Below are 21,947 nucleotides of genomic sequence, written 5' to 3'. Positions count from 1 at the left end.
GTGGACCTGTTGGAGTGTGTCCAGAGGAGAGCCACAAAAATGATCAGAGGGCTGGAGCAGCTCTCGTATGAGGACAGGCTGGGGGAGTTGGGGCTGTTCAGCCTTCAGAAGAGAAGGCTACAGGGGGACCTTATAGCGAACTTCCAGTACCTGATAGGGGCCTACATGAAGGCGGGGGAAGGTCTATTCAGAAGGTTTTGTAATGATAGGACAAGAAGTAATAGTTTTAAACTATGAAAGGATAGATTTAGACTGGGTATTAGAAAAAAGTTCCTTAATATAAGGGTGATAGATCACTGCAATGCGCTGCCCAGAGAGGTGGTGGAGGCCCCAACCCTGGAATTATTCAAAGTCAGGCTTGAGGGGGCTCTGGGCAACCTCACCTAGGTAGAGATGTCCCTCCTTGTGTAGGGAGAATGGACCAGATGACCTCTAGAGGTCCCTTCCAGCCTAAAACATTCTGATTCAATGGGGTACACACAACTTCCCTGGGCAACCTGTTCTAGTGTCTCACCGCCCTCACAGTGAAGAGCTTCTTCCTTACATCAGGTCTACATCTACCCTCTTTCAGTTTGAAGCCACTCACTACCCCTTGTCATCTCCTTACAAGCCCTTGTAGAAAGTCCCTCCCCAGCTTTCTTGTAGGGCCCCTTCAGATACTGTAAGGTTGCAATAAGGTCTCCTCAGAGCCTTCTCTTCTCCAGGCTGAAAAACCCCAACTCTTTCAGCTTGTCCTTGTAGGAGAGGCATTCCCTCAATTTGCCCAAATCCAATTTCCTTTTCAAACCTGCAATACAGTAAGTACAAGATGACCACGAGGGAAAGAGCCTGATTTCTCATTAACGGTTTCCTAAGACATTTTTTTCCCCTCTAGAACAAGAGTATGAAAAATTTACAGAAAGCACATCGATGTAAAGTAGATACACTATGCCTAGTGGTTTAGGCACAAAGGAAAACAGTTACCCAGAAGTCACATACACTTGGTCTTGTTTTCCTAAATAAGCCAGAGTTGCTATGATTAACTTAATTTTTTTAATCAAACTTTACTATTGGTACCATTCCCTTCTCCAAAATCTAATAATTTGGAAATAATTTTCAGAACCCTGGACATAAAGGACATGTGCAAAATCACATAATACCCCATTAAATCTTGTTTACATTTACTTCTTAAATTAAAGTCAATAGGATGAGTATTTATTCAGCTGGTTAAGTTGGAGGTACTGTTTTATGCTTTTAGTTTTTAAGAGCAATGCATAACCAAGTGATTATTCAGTAAAAACTGCTGGATTTTTCAGTCTCATGTCTGCCAATGCTATTGAAGCTTTAGAGCACCAAGTGTAGCATTTCTGAGAAGGATGGCTTTGGCAACAAAGAAATATAGAGTCATAATATTCAAAAAAGAAAATATGAGTCACTGCAATGAAGAACTGAAGAACTTAGAGCTTTCAGTATGTGACTAGACTTCAGCAGCTTCTAGGTTAAGAATATTTTCCATTCGTTTACATTTTGTTTTTAATGGAATCAGAGACTAACTGTGACATTATGGGGTCCCCTGAATCAGTCTGTGATGGTCTCAAAAGTGATTTTTAAGGTCAGTTCATCACAGAGATGGCTTAAAATCTAAGCTTGCAATGGACCAGAATTCCTTGCAGATTTGCAAACTGCTCTTGTGCATCCAGCCTCAGCCCTTCCAGAAATGACAAACTATGCTGGTACATCAGGTGCTTCCAAAGTGTCAGACTGCAGGCGTTTTCACCCCCTGAAACCTGGTCTCCTACAGGCTTGGGGATCCTTACATTACATTTCAGGACAACAAAAGGGTTTTGCATGCTTACCCATTGTCAGCATAAGAGTTCATGTCCCTTTTTCAGCAAACATGCCAAAACGTTTGCTCACATTTCTCTCTTATATCTTCCTCTCCATCACCTATTACAAAACACTTAATTCTCTTTTTGGGCAGGTTGCATAAATCTGATCCTTACCTTTCAGGTACATTAGTGTAAATGAGAGACAGATGCAGACAACAGGAAAGCAGGGAGGATCACACATCAATAAAGCAATGTGCTATAAAGAGACAATATACTCCTTTGGGAAGGGGGACTGCTTTTTGGCATGCATTTGTGTAGCATCTAGTGCAATGGAGCCCTTTCCTATAACATGCCACAGCAATGGAAATAAGTAATTAGATTCCAAGCAAAAAAATACATTTGCATAAAAGTTCAAATCCTTCCTATGCTGGACCCAGAAAGGTCCCCTATGGTTTCAGCTTTAGGAACAATTAGATGCCTTGTAGAACTCAGTCTCTGTGGGTGTTCTCCAGAGGTCAATATGTTGAGACAAAACAGCCTTTAAATAACTCAGAGGAACTGGAAGACAACTGACAAGATCAGGTGAAAAAAAGAGAGGCTGGCATCACAGAAAGACAAGAGAATAAGAGGGGTGAAAGAAAAAAAATCAGAACACAGAAACACAAGGGACTGAGAATTGCTCAATACCGTTAGTGTATGGAAATTTGAATTTGATGCCAAGAAGAAAATAGGTAAAATGAAGTGGTTCAAATAACAGAGAATGACAATGATACATTAAGAAAGATTAAATGCTCCCTAATATCCTAACGTGTCACTAGCAAATTCTTCCCTTCTTCCCACCCAGTATTCTTGTACTTGCACATGCAAATGATTTTCCTTACAGACCTCTGACCCCAGTGCCTTTTCTGCTGTGTCTTCCTACAGCCTCCAGGAGCAGGCTCCTACTTCAGTACAGTGAAGCTTGGGCTACAAAGCTCTGCCCTTTGACCCTCAACTGGGTCAGAAAACCAGCAGCTCCTCCTTCCTCCAGCTGACAAATGCCACGAGTTGCTTACACAGAGAGCAAAGAAAGAAAATGGTTTGTTGTCTCTCCACCCTTCTCCAGCCCTGTCAGGGGAGCAGATTGCCCAAGGAAAAAGGAGACCCGATTTCCTGCCAAAGAACCACACCTTTGATCACATGTGCTACTTCTGTGGAGATTAAGCCAGCAGATCAAGCACAGAAAAGGGACTCCAATGTGGTAAGCATCCTCCTAATGCAAATAGCACTGGTTGCTGTGCACTGCGTTGCTAAACGCAAGCTACTACTGCATTTTACCACTGTTGTAGTTTGCGGCTTGGAATGGGGTTGTGACCTTCCAGCAACTGGGAGGACCCCGGGTGGGGGTGAAACCATTGTATTCCCTCCCCTTCCCACACACACTCTGATAAGAGGCAGGGAGTGGTTTCTAATTTCACTCCTGCCTTGGAGCTCGGAGAGGGAAGTTCTCCTTTCACTCCGTGGGACCCTGGAACCATTTCTGAGGGTTTTGTATATTTTATTTTTTGTATTATTCCCCTAATCTTTGTATATATTATTTTCCTTCCCTCCCTTTTTCGTTTTCTGTTCCTTGTTGAACAATATACTTCATTTTTTTTCAAAAGTGTCTCTCTCTCTCTCGGGGGGTGGGGAGAAGCGCGTACATAGTTCTGTTCCGTGTGGGTCCTGCCCTGAACCCCTTTTTACATGGAACCAGGACAACAACATATTGCTACATTATTGCCATTAATACTACAGCCTTGGACTCAGAACTGTCTTATGCTAGTATCCTACCAGTTTATGGACTCCTGATTGATTAGCACACTAACTGAGCCTGGAAGACTAATTTATGGCAGACAGTTCCTCTTCATTAGTTTCTGGCTTTGTTACAGTAATACCCCACAACCACACACAATCATAGAATCCTTTAGGTTGGAAGGGACCTTCAAGATCATCAAGTCCAACCATTGAGCCATTAGGGCTCTAAAGTCCTCTGCTAAAACAGATCAGAATCTGTCAGGGTTGGAAGGGACCACAAGGATCACCCAGTTCCAACCCCTCTGCCATGAGCAGGGACACCTCCCACTAGATCAGGCTGCCCAGAGCCTCATCCAGCCTGGCCTTAAAGACCCCCAGGGATGGAGCCTCAACCACCTCACAATGGTTCATTACAGCTTGACAACAGTGCGGGAAGCCTGAGAAGAGGACGTATGACAGCATATATATTGTGACTGACTTATCTGCATATGGCACCTGTAGATGGCTGCAGACAAGTGTCACTGTACCTGTATCACATAAAAGCTGTACTTTTTACTACCACATTCCAAAGGCCAGACTGTAGAATAGCATCTGCTAAACTACTTGCTGTAAGAATTTCAACTTACAATCCTAAATAAAATGTTTCGGACAGGAGGATGTTTGGACACTTACCCTTTAGTCAAACCACTTTGATCGCTTTTAAGAGCCTAGTCTTCTGACATGGTGGTTAAAACTCTGCTTTGTGGGCCATCCTCATGAGAAAAAGAGGTTGTGTTTGGATTTTTTTTTTTTCCATGAGGATCCAGTATCAGATGATAGGAAGGTGTGGGCAGTGAGCCTAGCAATCATTCAGCTTTCAAGTTAAAGAACAGGAAATAACAAAATTGAACAACATCCAAAAATAAACAGCACAGGTATTAAGTGAATAACTACTGATAGTCCATACCAAATTATGATTGCTGAACTCTGTCTCCACGTTTAAACTGGTACATGTGTTAACAAGCACTGTACTTTTATAGTTCCTGCCATTAAAAATAAATGCATCATTAACACAACTAAAAATATTAACCACCTAAGAAGTGTGGTTCAGTAAACTAAACCACTCCACTTGCAACAAGTAAAGTAAGTTTCTGAAACTTTTGCCTAAACAAGGCATTTTAATGTACATTTATATTTTATTAAATTCAAGAAAACATTAGGTTGAAAGTGGAAAGCCATTTGTGTAGTAGTTTTCTTGGAATCTGTTTACTTGATGCTGTAAGATGATACAATTTCTCAACACAAATGCAGCTAGCATCGTACAACTCTGCAATCCAACACTGCCACATCCCAAGCTTTTTCAGACCAAGACCTCCACTAGTAAGTGTGAGTGCTTAGCAGATTGGATTTTTGTTAGAAGTGAAATCAGAGGAACAAGGAAACCCACACTTCAGCCAATCCTAAAAATGTGAAGCGTGCACAACTTCCCACACTGTTGGGCTAACCTGCCATAGCGCTGGGCTGCTGACATGACCTTAATGCCAGCTTGTTCAAGTCTTCTTAACTTTCTGATCTCTTCTGCATCTTTCCCCTTGAGTGCTGATGTTTCTTTTGCACTACATGAAGGAGACTGGCCTATGGGGTTTCCTTTGTTTTGACTCAAAGCTACTGGATTTGTAAGGGAGCTTGCCTCAGGAGCCATGGAGCCCGCTTTCACCTTCTCACTTAGTGCTGATGTTTCATTCTGGTCTTCTTCTATGGTTTCAGGGTGGAGCTTGCTATTGAATTGTAATACAAGGCAGTTTAACGTATGTTGTGCCTGCAACACATACACTTATTTATCAAAAGCATATTTTGTAGATATCAAGACATCACAGGATATTCTGATGAATGATCTGCGAAGAAAATTACGCTCTTCAGTGGAAGTTGCTTCTTAAGCCAAATCAAAAGTGAAGTATCAGTTGACAAAACCAGCATGCAGAAACACATAGTCACAGCTATACAGACTGTACTGGTGTATAGAATATGACATACAAATTAAAAAAAAAAACCCAACACACAGTAAAAATATTACCTATTTTGATTGAATACAACGAACGTTACTTGTAAGTATCGTTTTTCAGTGAGTAAATGTCTTGAGAAGTGAGACAGATCACCCAGAACATTTTTGTCCAGCCTTGGGTTTGAGTCAACATCCATAGCACTTAGGTTAACCAACACTGTCAAACAAGCTGTATGCTGCATTGTACAGTACATAATGACACAAAGATGATTATTTTCCACTCATTGCTTGCCTGCCACCTTCGCCAATTGCTATAAACAATTTATCAGTACCACCTCAGCAAGAGATATATTACAGCTTCATATGCCTTACAAAAGGCATAAAATAGGCAAGTGTTAAAGCACCATGACTGAGGAAGGGAGAAGCTGCCCAGGCTGTCTTACCTGAAAGGTCTGTCTCCTAGTGGTGAAGTCGCCGTGCTCCAGCTCTTTCGGTACTCTTCTCGTTCCGCCTTCTTTTTCCGAAGTGGAGCAGGTACATAGAAAGTCTGATTACTCTTGTTCGGGAGGTACTGGTTAAAAGGCACAGCTGATTTAGGTTCACCGTGTGAGGTCCGCCTTGCCAACATATCATCTTTTTTCACATCTGGCATCTTTCTGTGTGGCAGGTCAGTTTCCGAGTCACTTCCTCTTCCTAGTGGAGAAGGAGTAAAAATATCCTTCTTCATTTTCATTCAGGTTTGCCTTTTTTTTTTTTTTTAAATTATAAATTAAGAGAACATACCATCAAAAATTGTATTTAGTATGTGAGTACCAAAAAATGAGGACACCTTTATCTGTATTTGTATTTTAAAATCAGTCACTGACTGTAGCAGCCATAATAGCTACACAAACAGTAAACATTTTTTTTTCCCCCACCAACTCCTGTTTTCTACCCCTGAAAAACTCATATTCAGGCACAGGTCACATCAAAAACCTCATGGTGAGATTAAGCCAAGCTTGCTTATCACACAGGACAGCTACAGCAGCTTACCTGACTAAAGCCCAAACAACTCATAGTAGCACATACAGGTGTGTTTGACCTGATTCATACTCTCAAACCTAGACTTACATGTGCATAATACAAGCTCAGGCAAAAAAGGGCTGCATGCTGTCTATTTACAGAACAGCAGAAATCTGTGGGTGTTTTTATACACACATATTAATGGCAAATTGAATGCACACAGCATCAGCTTTGATCAAAATCTAAGAATAAGTATCAGCTGCTATAAACCAGAAGACTCAGATGGTCTCTCTTCAGTCTCATTGGTTGCCTGGTCCATCAGTCTAGCACACTGAAATAAACAGAGAGACTTGATCCTCAGATGCTAAGGTGCAAGGAGAGAGCAAAGGGACCTCAGGATTTAGAGGTTAGACTGGTACAGCAAAGACTGAAGAATACTTGCTGGCAAAGAAAATAAATAAGGTGAGAGAGAGAAATGGAGTTACAGAGACCGAGACTGGAGATCAACAGTGCTGAGTGACTATTCTGCCCAAATGAACTAAGCTTCCCAATATTTACAATCCATTTAACACATAGAAACTTAAGCAAGGCTTTTCCAAGTTGAAAACAAAAATCTCAAATGGTAGGACAAACACCTAATGAGCATTTACAGTGGAACCGCCCTCCTAGTAGTTTTGGAAGCTGCTTCACAGACATTCACTAAATTCCCTGCACCATCATGAGCCTTTTAAAGTAATTCACAAAGAAGCTATGTAAATAGTTCTCTCCCAGCAGTGTAACATCACCGCAGGCCCTTGCTTGATGAGTGAAATGGAGCATATTCAGCCATTTCTCCCACCAGCACTCAAATCTTCCCCTCAGCTTTGGAGTGTCAGATGTTTCTGGCTCTTGGCCCCTTTGCAAGACTTGGATATGCAACAGCTATTCCTCTTTTTGGGGTGAGGGAAAGCCACCCAGGCTGTGTCCTCTTGCTGCTTCACCACTCTACAAAATTCACTGAGCTACCTAATGAACAACTGAAAACAATGAAGTCATAAAAATCACAAGTAGCTTGTGTATAATTCAAAGTGGGGGAAAAGAAAAGAGGTCTAAATATGCCAGGAATGTTATTTGCAGAGAGCTTTTGCAGCAGACTGAGTTATTCAATGTCTGCTTGGAGAGAGATGAAGAAGAGTGAAAAGGAACAGTAAGAAAAGACAAGACACAAGGGGAATAAGCTAGCTAGACAAAAATCACAGTGTCCTTTTTGCCAGTAGTCTTTGGCTTGAACAATTTTGGTTAAGAGAATATGATAACTGGCATCATGCTTGGTAACCTGAGTCTATGTCTAAACAAAAACTGGAGACGACCACAGAATCATGGGTATCTGAGGACTGCTGAGGTTTGAAGAGCTGTAATATCATTAGACTGAGCAGGGTCACGGAGGAGCTAAAAGAAGATGAAAAGATCCCTTACTGTTATTTGCTATTCTGTTTGCTCTTGGCTTTGCTTTGGTGTTTATTTTCGTATCACATGAAAACCGGTCTTGGACTGGCAGACAGAAATGCTGGAATAGATAACCACAGTAGCAGAGGGATTAGAACAGATTCTTCTCCCTCATTACTGATGTGCCTACCAGCATCCCCAAGTTCAGTACTTCAAAGACAAATGGCTTATTTAATTATTCATATTTTACTCATTAAATTATTTTCAGCTCAAACTTGCGCAAAAAGCACTTGAAGCCAAAGCACTGAATCGAAGATGCATTTATATCTACATTTATAGCCTTAACTTTGTTGTTTTACATTGTCAAGTAGAAGAAGCAGCACCAAGTTTCCAAAATCCATAACAAGGGCTACTCAGACACAGACAGATCCCTCCTACAAGGATCCACGCAGAACTGCTTCTCAAGCAGAGGCTTTTACTCATTCCCAAGCACCTCAGCAACTCAGTAGGCAGGTCAGTCTGCAATTCTACTGTGTTTTAAACAAACTGTTTTGCTCCACCACTGGTTCTGTTTGCTTTTTGCCAAGGAACCGAGTCTGCATAGGACACCAGAGAAGTTCCTGAACAGTGGAGCTAACCACAGATGGCATTTGCAAATGCAGTGTTACTTACTGGTTCCACCTAAACTAATCATCACTTTTAGGATCACTTAAATGATCTCCATTCACTTTTTTTTTTTCCTAGGAGTGGAATTAATCATAGTTTTATTTTGCTATCATATTATTTGGTTTATATAGCTCCTATCTGAATGGACAGAGAAGGAAAGCAGGCAGAACCTTTTCCTCCATCCATCCTTGCACACACATTACTTCCATCAAAAACTACACACAGCTGAGCAAAACACCGGCCTGCTGGGGCCACAGGAAGAGGTCTGACAGAAAAGAGGTCAGCCAAGCTACACCTCACCTGCAACTCTTGGAGGAGACAGCTGTGAAGTTATGGCAACAGCAAGCAAGGGAAAATGGGACATATTAGAAAGGGCTGGCTGGACAAGTCATACATGTACACAACAGCATCTGCATGCACCCTGGGTCTGGATATGGTTAAAGACTAATTTTTAAGAACGAGCTCTGTATGCTCATGTCTTATTTTGTGTTTGTTAGACTCAAAAATGTGACAAGATAGTATGTTAGCAGTGGCAAAAAACCAACCACAAAGCTTTACTAAAATCTGCTAATACAGCAGAAGTTGATAGGAAGTGGCTGCCCACCAGCTCCAAGTAGGCAAGGTCGCTGGACGCTCCTTGATCACCCAGGATGGAGCAACGCTTCTCGATTAGGACACGTGAAATGTTCCTATGTGCCAACACCACACTTCCGTCTTATTTGGGAAGGCAGAAAAATGTTTTGCATGTGGAAACTGTGCTCTGTACAGTGTCTGAGGAGGCATTAGGCTGTTTCAGGGAATCAGCCCAGTAGCTGGTTCTGGATGGTCACCCAGCAACAGCCCCAATACCACAAGCCACTCAAAACAGCAGAGCAGATCCTAGCCCTGTTTTCCCCACAGCTCTTTCATAATTCAGCTGTGATACCAGCTCTCCCTGCCAGCTTTCCAGTTTTAAGGAGTCCCTCATCACCTCAGGAAATCTCTCATGTGTCCGGTTATGATTAGCATCAGTTTCTTTCACACTGCCAAAAGTAGTATGAACATCTGGTTCCTACCAAAAACTCTTTCTGCCTCTCCTTTTTTTTTTTAATCAAATAAATAAAATTATTAAGGACAATTGTTTCATGTGTGCAACATAACTTCATCTGATGATGAAGTTTGACCGATTCATCTGTTCATAGGGGCTGTAACTGCACAGAGAAAGCCTCAGCCAAGCATCCTTTTGTCCTGAACCTGAATCCTGCTCACAACAGGTAACTTAAGTGCATGCTCCACACCTATCCCTAGCAAATCCTTCCTTGTCCAGCCCACTGTATTTACAAGCCTCTGGGAATCAGATAAGAAAGGCAGAAAAGCAGCATCCCTTCTGTAAGCCTAGAGGTGCATGTCCCTACTCAAAGGTGTATAAAGATGGCCACAGCTCTGATGCTGGGAGCTATCAATTTACCCAATTTTCTTAACACTATAAAAACAAGTATGACATTTGGTAAAATTATGTTCATGAGAATTCAAAACTCTGTCAAGTATCAGACAATTCCAAGATACTTCTGTGTTGTTTATCTGCCCAGGCTTTACTTTGGCAAACATTTTATTCACTTCAATATTTCTCTTGCTCCTGCACTCTTATTTCCTGCTCCAGCCTAGTTTATAAGTTAGAATGAGTCTGCATAACATTCTCTTACACTGTAACCCAGAAAAGCACTTTTCCCTTCATAAAACTACACTGCAATGATGTAACTCATTTTCCAAAGCTATGCTATCCTAACTGAGACAGACTTCAAGTAAGTTGTTGGCAAAGTCATCTAAACCTTCAGGGAGCACAGATCAGCATTCCCAGAGAAGTTCTCCCAGTGGATTAGGAGGTTTCAGAGGCTGTGTCCAGCTTCCAAGCGGCACATTTCCTCCAGAAATGTCACAACATCATGCACGTACCACACCGTGATGGGTACTTACCATCGCTGCTCCCCCTGAGCACTACATCTGGAGAGGGCGTCTGCTGCGAGCGGGAGCCGAAGGAGTCCAGGCTGTCAAAGGAATCATCCCTGCCGTGGCGAGGTGGGGAGAGGGAATCGCTGCGCTCCGAGTCCCAGCAGTCTATATAGCCACTGTCACGGATGCTGCGCTTCGGGCTCTCGATATCCTCCGTCTCCTGCATGGAAGTACAGCAGGTACCTCTTCATAAAGAGGCCACTGACATCCCCGTGAGATCCACCACACGTCAGACAGCAACGCGTCTTCCCAAAAACTAAACACCTCCTCCCCAAAAAATGGGCTGCTTTGTTTTCTGCCCCTTCTCCCCTTCAGAACAAAAGTGCAAACTTGCACTAAACCCCAATTTTATGCTAAGAGGTAACCCCACTCATTAGATTAGTACAATAAACTGAGGAAAAGTTGCAATCAACAAGTTAATAAACCGATCAAAACTGAAAGTAACCTGAAACTTGATTTGTCGTCCATAGTCCATAGCATGGGCGAAGGCACTACAATTTTAACGTCGTGCCTGCCTCAGGTTTAAGTCTGCTGCTCTCCAAAAGATTCCCCCCGCCCCTTGCCCATCTATTGTATCTGGCTGGGACACGAAGCAGCAACAACAAATGCTGTCTGCTCAGCTCGGCAAAATAATGAAGCAGTGTGCCCCAGCCTCCCTCTACCTTGAAGAGAAATTCCTGTTGTGAAAGAGGGATGTCTTTCTGAAGCAATCAGCAATGAAAAATATGCAAAATGCTTTTCCTGATGCCTCAGAAGAATTCAGTTGTGCTCTTTACTCTTTGCCAGCTCCTGGCTCTGGGGGATATGAAAGCACTTGTAGCTGACCCACATGTTCAGAGCAGGGAGAACAATGGTTGTCTTTGACAGCCCTGTGATTATAAATTCTTTCCAGTGCAAGCAGCACATACTAAAACACTGAAACTCCAGCAGAGGAAAAGGTCAATAGAAGCCATCCTCACCCTTGCATTATAATAAATCCCTTGTTTCAGAGAGTGTCTTAACATTAATTACAATTGCACGGGCTGAGAAAAAACAAAAATAACTACATTTTTTCGAAGATAAATCTGAGTTTTTCTTCCTCGACAGTAAGTAAAGTCAGAGATGTGGGTGCCATTATCAGACTGACATTTTGTGGCCCAAGGAGGCTGGAATGTGATTTTTTTTTTCCTTCTTTTTTTCCCCCCCAAAAAGCATTTGAATATTAATTCCTCATTAAGAAGCACCCCCTGCTTACTGCTAGCTGTAGCACAATGGCTACACTGAGCACAGCTCCCACCGACTGCTAAGGTTTTACCCATTGCTAGTATCGCCAACGAGAAGATCAACCAAGAACATCACAGAACGCTATGGTGGGCCACCTCAGTAAGAAAGCAGGTTTGCTGGGGAAGTAATGGAGAGAGAAGAGCCCTGAAGTAACGTATCAAAGCTTCCGTGATGGGAAAGAGAGGTGCTCGAAGCGAGACCGAGGGATCAGACCCAACGTCCTGCAGACTTTTCAGGAAGAAGGTTTAATTAGTGCCACTCACTACTACTCTGCCAAAATACCACATTAAGGGCAGCGGCAAAGGTCGCCTAAGGCCAAGCTGCACTGTGGTAATGTCATTAAGTAATCTCACCACAAATTGAAGTGAAAGTCTTTTCTAAAAACAAATAAAATACATCTAACAAAGTTGTAACCAAATCCTATGTAATTTCCTTTCCCAGCCCTGCCAGTGAAATAAAATACTGACAGAAACGCCTAGACAACAAAGATCTGTCTCCCTGAAATCTGTATGAGTTACACACATCCAAGAACAAATCTAAAAATCCTACCAAAATCCTGTTTGTGACATGATCCAAAAATCTTTTTAAAAAATCCAAATTCCCTAAATCCCCAAATCCTTTCATACCAATCAGCTATTCTCAATCCTCAGGCACACTTCCACTTTCCTAAATTACTGTATTTGAATGACACAGAACTGCTCAGCAGCTACAGGGACTTAAATGCGGGCAAAAAGCCCCATCCTGCATTCACTATCTTCCAGAGCTTGAAAACTGTTCAATTGTGAACTAATGAGTTCTACAGACTCTACTTTCAAAGGCCTGTTGATGTTAATTTTGCATGCTGCTCACCAGGAATTAGGAGGCAGGCACCAGGATGGGATCCTAGACTTCTGTAAACACGTTCTTTCCAGCCTTCCCCTTGGCAAAGCTATTCTCCCAACCCAATGCAGTCTCACAGATGGGTACTTGTCCTGCCTTGAACAAACGTCATCTCCCAAACGTTTTCAATGGGAAAGTGGTTATCTGCAGGACTGATAACACCGTAATATGGCACACAACAGCACGACAGTCTTTTTATTATTTTATTAAAAACACAGGACGTCATGGAGTAGTAATAAAAGCGTGAATGCCAAGTATAAGATGCATTTCTCCAGGAAATTACACCCACTAAATATAATCAAAAAGCCACAGATGTTTTGTCATTGGGAATTTCTAGTTTAAAAGTAAAGAATGTGTACCCAAATAGTTAATGAAATTAAAAACAGAATAGCAGGAATAAAATTAGAAATGAATAGCCCTTTCAGTATGAGAAGTAGAAAAAGATGAGTCCAAGACAACTTACATCTGAGCTGCCTTTTGATTTGCTTATTAGAAAAAGAAGGCAAGGGAGGATTTACAGCAGAAAAACTAAAACAGACTGAATTTACGGTTGATTTAATGATTAAATTTTGTTGGAAAAAAAATGCCAGTAAAGAATGTGATAAAGTGTCTTCATCACTTGAGCTCAGCTATAAAGAACATCAGTGTTACACAGCATGATTAACCTGTTCTATTTTACAACCAAACCCTCTTCAAATGCAGTAACAGACAAGCCCACAATTGCCAGTGGGAAATACTACAAGGGTGTACAGGAGCAGGGAGGTGATCTTCAGTAAGTCGCCAGTAGCCCTCCAACAGCACCACCTAAACAAGACCTTTCAGGACTGCAAAGTGCTCTGTTTTTACATTAAAGGAATATATAGCTTTCAGCTTTTATGAGACCTCTACTCTGCTACCAGCTCCAACATCTGCAACAAATCAATCCCCAGCCTCTTGCTTTTGTCCTTGACCTGCAGCGCCCTACAATGCCCAGCCAAGGGCTCCACAATCATCAGCTCCCTGAAGAACGCTGCCTTTTGGCCCCAGCCTCCTTCATCGTACTAAAGGGCTCAAGATAGTACCTCCAGAAATGCTCTGATGAGTAGTTTTATGGATAAGGAAAAAGAGGAGCCTTGTGCTTCACGATTAAATATTAAAAATAAACCATGATACCATGCAGCACTGACAATTTTTCTGTTCTAGCTCCTCTGTTCATCTTTGTTCCACCTTTCAGATTCTTCAGAGTAGGGACTGCTCCCTCCCTGCATCTTCTGTTTGGAAACAACTGAAGTATTACCTTCATTTCTTCACTGACCACTCATGAGTGGCAAAGTCCTAAGTGATTAGCACAGCTCATTTCAAACAAAGACCAAAATAAGCCTCTACAGAGAAGAGTTCTGTTCTCTTTTCCTCTCCATTTCTGCTCACTTGTTCACAGGAACTGGGCTCACAAATAAGGATTTTACCTGTCTAGTTGAGAGCCTCTGGTTGTACTAGGGGGAAGGTAGCTCACTGTCAGCTGTAGAACATCTGCATGGCCTCTCTTAAGCATGGAACACTAGCACCAGGTCTGGCTATCTTTTTACATGCCTGCTCCTTGCTCCTTCTTCCATCGTCAGTAAATGCATGCTTGGATACCAATGCTAACCACTACTGGGATTAAGCGTCTCATGTCAAGCTTCAGGGCATGCTGGAGCACTCAAAAGTCCCCAGATCACAATTTCTCCTTTTCAACAGAGCTCAGCTTGTCATAAACCACCAGGATTTCAGCCAGAATTCATATTTTGTTAAAATAACAGACCTATCATAACTTTGCCCTTGGTGAAACGTAATCTGCTCCTTCTACCCTTCAGCTTTATTTAGATATTTTGGTTTGATGCTTTATGTTGCAATTTAAAAACAAAAGAGCTGCCCATGGGACCGAATATTTTAGACAACTCTCGGCTCCTGTGAGTCCTGCCACCTTACTTCTGAGTCTCAGCTCTTTTAGCTGAAACTGTATGTCATTAATAAAAATAATTCAAACTAAAACATATAGAAATGAAGATGACAGAGCCACAAAACAATTCTAATGCCCTGTTTGACATCATGCATTGCATTATTGATATCACCACAAAGCTGTTTGCCAAAGAAAGTTATGTTTATGGTTTGGTGAAGTGACAATCTTTTTCGAAGGAAGCAGGGGTTTTACTAAGTAATTTGTCCTCCAGCCCCCAACTTCCCTCTTATTTAGCAACAAACAGGTTATTTATGGGCATAGTAATTGAAATGAAATTTCCAATCCCAAAACATAACAAAAAGATACCTTTCTCATTTGTGCCAGCAAACCTTCAAACTCCTTCAGGTTCAGGGTTGATCCACTATATGATGTGCAGCTGTTTGCCACCTTCCCTAGCCAATATATGGTGACTAACACCTGCAGAAGTTAATAAGAATTAATTGAAGTCATCTACACAGTCACTTAGCTAAATTTATTTCTCTTCAGCATCTTCTCTTTATTCTAAACTGCAGAGCAGCGCATGACTTTGTTATAAATATGAATTGAAAGGGAAGTGTCTGCCAGTGGTTAAACCTTAATAGATCAGGTAACCATGAAAAGTTAAACAGACATACAGACTATGTAGCTTAACACATTGTCTTCCTGGTATTTTTATTAAAAGTAAGAAACTGTCACATCTGCCTGGAAAATAAAGAGCGGGAAAAAAATTTGAACATAAAACCTAGGCAAGATATTTGAAATGGTCTAGAAGATAGACTTACAAATATATCTGTCTGTAAATCCAATGGGGAAAAAAAAATCCCTTAAGAGTACCAGTACCAGTGGTCATTAATTAAAAGTATTAATAATGGAATAAATAAAACATGTGAAATGTGTGCCTGCCTATTTCAAGGACAGAAAAGGTAGCTCCATTTTTAGTCATCTTACTGTAATTAACCAGATGATATGGGAACATTTACTTTCAGGTTTCTGCTAGCTTAAGAAATGCTTAGCCCAAGATTAACCAAAAGCCATGAGCATCTGATTATTTCTATCAGATTAAAGTAGTCAGTGATTTCATTCAAATTCTGACTTGATGTCTCTCCCTAACTAAAGAGTCACTTCAAAAGTAGTGCAGAAAAAAAGCCAAGATTTGCTCTTGCAAATGTTTATGTACCCTCTCCCTCCTTTAAGTAGCGAAGAAATCTGATCTAACATTACTGGTGGTGTACTTATTTTAGGAAAGGAAAAACTAAGATGCTCAGGATGGTCAAATTCAATACCTCCAAAACTGTTGAAATTTATATCATGCAGGGAAAGCAAAGAGTTCTCCTCTGCACCCACATATGTCTCCACTTAATGGTACCTGCTCAGCAGCAACTTGGACTGGAAACTGATCAAAGGCAATTTAGTTCAGTGTTTTGCACTCGGTAAAATGCCAAACTATCACCTCAGAACTTAGGGCTTTTCCTCACTTAATGCTCATTATTTCAGCATATTCCATGACATTGCAAAGCATCTAACTGCAGAACAAGTAGGAAATGTTTTGATGTGGAAAAGATGTGAAACCAGTAAGAAGTAACAGTTGCCATTACCTGTCTCAAAAAGTTAAATAAACTGTAATACAGTATTTTATGTATTCATGGGACAAGGCTGTGTAATTCATACTATATAGTGAGCAAAAGAAAACAGGACTAGGAGAAATCCCAAGGGAGCGCTGGGGACAGACGTCCCTGTGAGACTCTTCCCTAAAACATGCACCCACTTTCCTTCAGTGGTTTCTCCTCAGTCACATATGCTAGACTTCTGATGAGCCACTTTTCATCAACTTTCTCTAACATTCCAATTTTTCATTTAAGTGTGATGTCCAGAATCACACACAACACTCCAACTGAGGCCCTGCCAGAAAAGGATAAGGCCTGTGTCATACAGACCCCGTTCAAAAACAACTGTGCTGCACAATGTAAAATAGAATATACTTTATATATAGATATAGTTTATATTTTCCTTTAGTTTATAAATAATATACATGCCATGAAATAACTGAATAACATTTTAAATAAAGTTGAGAAATTTTATCCTTATTTTTAAAATTGCATCCAAAGCAATACTACCGTGCTATGGGAAAGAAGATGGCTTTGCCAATACTGATGTCTTTTTTTTTTTTGTCTTGAAACAACCTTTATCTGAGCTGCTTTCCTTCAGCCAGCACTACTCAACAAATTTATGTAAAAAATTCTTACAGTATATGTTCTCAAGTTAAGTGAAAACACTTGCAAATACAGTATTCCTAGCAACCAGGAAACTGTCCAATTCATTTTGCCATTCAGTTTTCTGATTAAGATTGTGGTATTTTTATTTATTTCTGCTAGCATTTGACCACTTTCCCTCTTCTTCCTTTATCCACCTTTTTTTTTTCCCCCCAAATAATGTCATATTTGCAAGCAATTCTAACTGGCTGCCAGCCGAGGTTGCAGGATCATGCACCTGGAAAGTATATATTGCCTACAAACACACTGTGGAGGATACTTTTGAAACTCTACCTATACATCTGTACACAGATATTTAGCCAGTGCCCACAAATGTGCTAGAATTCCAAAGCTATACTCCTTCCCTACAACTTGGCATGCTGGATTCAGAAGATAGCAGTGTAATGATGATGGAAAAGACAGGATCAAATAAGGGGCTCCTAGGGTGTGGGGTGGTGGATTTGGTGGTTTTTATTATTTTTTACCTGCAGTCATGATTACTGGCTTGCAAAGTTATTATGGAAAGGTCCTGGCATTTCCTAGCAGTTTATAGAGACGTGAGCCCAATACAGAATTGCATTTATAGCAGTTTACAGCTGACTAAGGACAGACAGCTTGCTAGGCTTTAGAAGAATAACTACTCTGAGAGCAGCAAAGTTCAGCCATTTTTTTTTCTACTTAATTACAGGATCAATTACCATTGCCATTAGTTTAAATTAACAAGAAATTGAAGTTAATTGGAATTAACCTTTCCAGGGAAACATTTGGAATACATTTGGAAGAACAATAAGCAAGCTAGCAAATCTGATAGTAAAGACTTGCATACAGGTCTAATTATCATTTTGCTTCGTCTTAAATGCTTTGTGCAAATGTACTTTATGTCTATATATTCAAAAAAGGCTACAACAGTGTAGCTTCATTGGATAGTCAGATCATTCCCAGTGAAAACGACAGTGGACTGCACAGAGATCACATTATCCCTTATCTAAGAAGAGACAAACATTTTCCATTTTATTTTTAAGGCTGCTGTGCCATAGCAGTTCTACCTAAATTTCTAGTGGAACCTGATTAGGTTTGTATGTTGAAGAACTTTTCGGCAACATTCATCTGTACTCAAGCCTTTACTGACATAATTCTTGCTCAGGCCAAATATAAGATTAACCAGACAAAATAAGGAAACAACAAAACCAACAAATACTCCAAGTAATGTACTTACATTTTTCAGCTTCCTACTATAGTCAGTGCTCCTGGTTGCACATACGTCCGTACACAAAAAAAAAAAAAAAAAAAAGGAAGGGAGGGGGAAGAAAAAAAAAAAAATCAGAAAGCAGACACACTTTCCAAGAATGTATATGCAGCAGATCACATTTTCCCTAATAAAAGCCCACAGAATGCTTCTGCTGGCTGCAAACACATGAAAGCTAAGAAGATGTAGTTCACACATTCATTTATTCATAACATGGGAGTATTTTGTCACCATTCCTTCAATCATTAAATTAGAATTCTGGAAGTATAAGAAGAAAATGTGTTTATAATGGTCCCACAGTAAAGTAGGATAGTGCCAAAAATATTTCCTTTAAACAAAGCTGCTGATTTCTTCAAATAAGAAGATGAAAGTCCTCACTGCTAAAATGCATTCTGCAGTGATGTAACAGTCAGATTTTACTCTGTAGTAAGCCATGCAACTCATATAGATTCTGGAAGCAACAGAACTTGCATAGGAGACTGATGAAATCATCAGCAAACATCAAGGAAATAGAATAGATACTTCTGTGGAAACAACCATCACAAAGTAGATGGGTGAAGCAACACAGATCCAGCCACATCCAACAGAACCTGCTGTAGAAAACATTTTCTTAATGTAGATATATACTCAAGTACTGAGACTGAACATTGGCATCCTTCTCAATTCAGTTTTTCGCCAACATTCAAAGGGTGGAAGTTTTATCTAAGAAACAACAAAGTTCATACAAACACAAACAACATTTCAGAGTTCAGCAAAGAAATAATTTAAAAAAGAATGGAGGAAATGTGTATCACATGTAGGTGTTGGAAAATAAACAAGACTACTTTAGATTTAATAAAGATTGTCTCCTGATTATTTATAATGGAATTGCCTTCTACTATAACAGTAAGTCCACTCAGGGATTAAAGGTTACCTGATAAAACAAAACAAAACAAAATGTCCTTAAATCTGTGAGAACAAGAAAAGCCTGAATATAGGCAATGCAAAACCAAAGGGGTTTTTTACATCTTTTTTAAGCCAAAATTTTATCCACCAATACCCACATACTAAGAGAAATAGAACGGTCCTATTTTTCTTAATAAAATAGCAGTGAAAAAACGTTGTTTAACAAGACATGAAGAAATTCTTTACAGCATTAGCTCATAACTTTACTTTTCTAAGATGAATGACCCAAAAAAACCCAGATCTAATGCTCACCTCAATTAACATTGATAAAAATGATTAAAAACATCATTATCCATGTGCAATAATGTCACATTCATCCTTCACCACATAACAAATACCGGTTTACTATGTTTAAAAAAAATAACCTAAAAGTCTTGAAAGAGTAAAAAAAAAAAAATCAACTTCATGCTTCAAGAACTAGCTAGCAGAAGACAGTCTTGAACATATTTCTCTACAATAGTCATGGACTTGGCTTGTACACCTCAACTCAGTTACTCAGTGTGAACTTGGACAGTGCTAGGAAAACATTTGGCTCACTCCCACAGCTGCTGTCTCTGAAGAGCTGATCGGGGTAAAAAAAATCCATGCCAGCTAGACACTTCACATCTATCCAGGGTCATATTCAGTGGAGGGCCAAGCCAGCTCCACAGGCTGGCACTCCTTGTTTAACTTGCTTATATGTTGGACAGCTCTCCTTGGAGCTCCATGCTACTCCCAGCCTATCAACCTGCCTCCTCTGAGGTACTCCACCATCCTCAACTTCAAAAGACCAAGGTTCTTATCAGAAAGACCCTTTCTCTCTGGTTTCATATGGAGATTACGGAGATCAGGGATTGTTCTGCAACCCTCTCCAATCATCACTCTGTCATGATTTTACAGGATGTCATGAAGAACTTTTCATTGCAACATTAACAGATTGAGAAGAAACATATCACATAGCCCCCTCTCACAGGTATGTACAGGCAAGAAGAACATCATATTACAGCCAGAAAGTTGGAAAGGAGCAAAAAGTGGGAGAATGTTCCTTAAAACAAGGAAAGTGGCCAATTCAATTTTCAGAACCTTTGAGTTTTCCCAGACAGTGCCTGAACATCAGGAAAACTTGCCCAGCTCTCACTGCCAGAAGGGGGGAAAAAAATGCTGCTGAAATTTAGTAAATTGTTTCCATATACTGCTCTAAAATGGGTATGTCTGACCAGGATTTCACCAGTGATCTTTTTGGCCAAATGAAACAAGGCCACTAAATCAACTCAGCAGTATGTGTTAGTCTGTAGAGCAATAACTTTTTAATACTACACTTGATAATCACAAGATTTTCATTAAAACTTCTAAATAATACCTATTACAAATTTTGTTAATTTTATGAAAGCATATGGAGCTCTTGTGTTCAGGGGGTGGAGAGCTTGATTGCCATTAATATAAATACGAGAAAATTACAGTTTGACTACTTCTGTTCTTCCAGTCCATGATGACAAAGTCTTCCCTGAAAGGGACAACAGTTCCTCTTTAAGAGCTCAATCTATTGAGTATATGGACTTTGATTCAAGCCTGCTCTGTGTGATGTCAGGCAAGTCAGTAGTTCTTTCTGTGGCAATTTCACACCTATATTTTAAATCACTTTGTGGAGTAAAATGCTAAAAATAACAACATTGGAGTCTAAGCATTTAGCACTCTTCGTAGTGAAGGATGTGCACATAACATGGCTATAAAGCAGTTGATTAAAAAAATGTTTTTTAAACCACTTTATGCCCCTCAAAAAACATGACTTAGTTATTACGAAGAAGAACCTCTTAATATGCATGTAGAAATTTGTGTGGTAGTAGGTGTATGGCTTTAGTGAAAAAGTAAACTGTGGGATTTCCTGTTCACACAGATATCCTCAGCCCAAATATCATACCCCAACCTTGTTAGAAAACAAACAGTCTGTACTCATGTCTGCACCTTGTAGAGTCTGAGAGGCTTATAAATGTCCTATAATGCATCTCCAAAACAATTTAATCTGAAATAACAGAGCTGCAATTTTATTTTCCACAGACCACATAGTTCATTAGTTGGACAGACAAAAAAGAATGCCATCAATTTAGACTCAGGAAAACCCCTAAGTCCCACAGAATCTCATTAAAACTAAACAGTATTTTAAAAGAACTGTGGTTGATCTCTCTGGGAAAAAGCCCAGCTCTTAGAGAAAGACTGTTGAAGGGAACAATGTCTTCTTCCCAGTGCTGAAGGCTTCCCAAACCTCAGCTTCCTATCTGCTCTAAACAAAGGACAGTTCTACACCCTTTTTGCTTATCCTTAAATACTCACTATTGCATCACAAGCATCTAAAATCACAAGCTGCTGTTTTACTTACTTGATGGTTACTCTGTTTGATGTGTCCTGCAGATCACCAGGATCAAAAAGTTGAGATTCTTTAAGTCCCAGCTCTTTGCAGCCTCTTAAGAATAAGATGATATTATCCTGAAAAGAGACAGGAAAAAAAAAAAGCAAGACTTTTCACTCTTCTTCACTGAAAAAAAATAAACCTACCAAACCAATCTCTCCCTAACTCATTAATAGCTCACAAACAGTCATATCATTTGTTAAATGAAGAACCAAAGATATTTCCTGTCATATAATTTAAGAAGTCAATATATGTTTTGTTTGAAAACCAGATAAATATGAAACCTTGAGAGAGAGAGAGAGAGAGAGAGATGTGAGTGCAACAAGCTTGTTGACTTTTCTCTTTCCGAACCCAGATGTTGCCAATTTCAACTGAAAA

At 40.2% G+C, this 21,947-nt stretch overlaps 1 protein-coding gene across 1 annotated transcript in view; it reads right to left on the bottom strand.

The window, feature by feature from the left end:
• Window positions 1-21,655, bottom strand: part of LIMCH1 (LIM and calponin homology domains 1) — a gene marked incomplete at its 5' end in the record, with an annotated part of 74,906 nt that extends 53,251 nt beyond the window's left edge. The window contains 5 exons of the mRNA XM_008948515.1: window positions 6,009-6,258; window positions 10,612-10,807; window positions 15,074-15,184; window positions 18,212-18,242; window positions 21,540-21,655. Of these exons, the coding sequence (XP_008946763.1) occupies window positions 6,009-6,258; window positions 10,612-10,807; window positions 15,074-15,184; window positions 18,212-18,242; window positions 21,540-21,655 (704 nt within the window). The remainder of the gene's footprint in view (window positions 1-6,008; window positions 6,259-10,611; window positions 10,808-15,073; window positions 15,185-18,211; window positions 18,243-21,539) is intronic.
• Between the last annotated feature and the right edge of the window lie 292 nt (window positions 21,656-21,947).

Source organism: Merops nubicus, unplaced genomic scaffold (assembly GCF_000691845.1).
Source record: "Merops nubicus isolate BGI_N331 unplaced genomic scaffold, ASM69184v1 scaffold3951, whole genome shotgun sequence".
Lineage (NCBI taxonomy): Eukaryota > Metazoa > Chordata > Aves > Coraciiformes > Meropidae > Merops > Merops nubicus.
The sequence above is the reverse complement of the archived record's forward strand: the minus strand, read 5'-3'. Positions and strand labels throughout refer to the sequence as shown.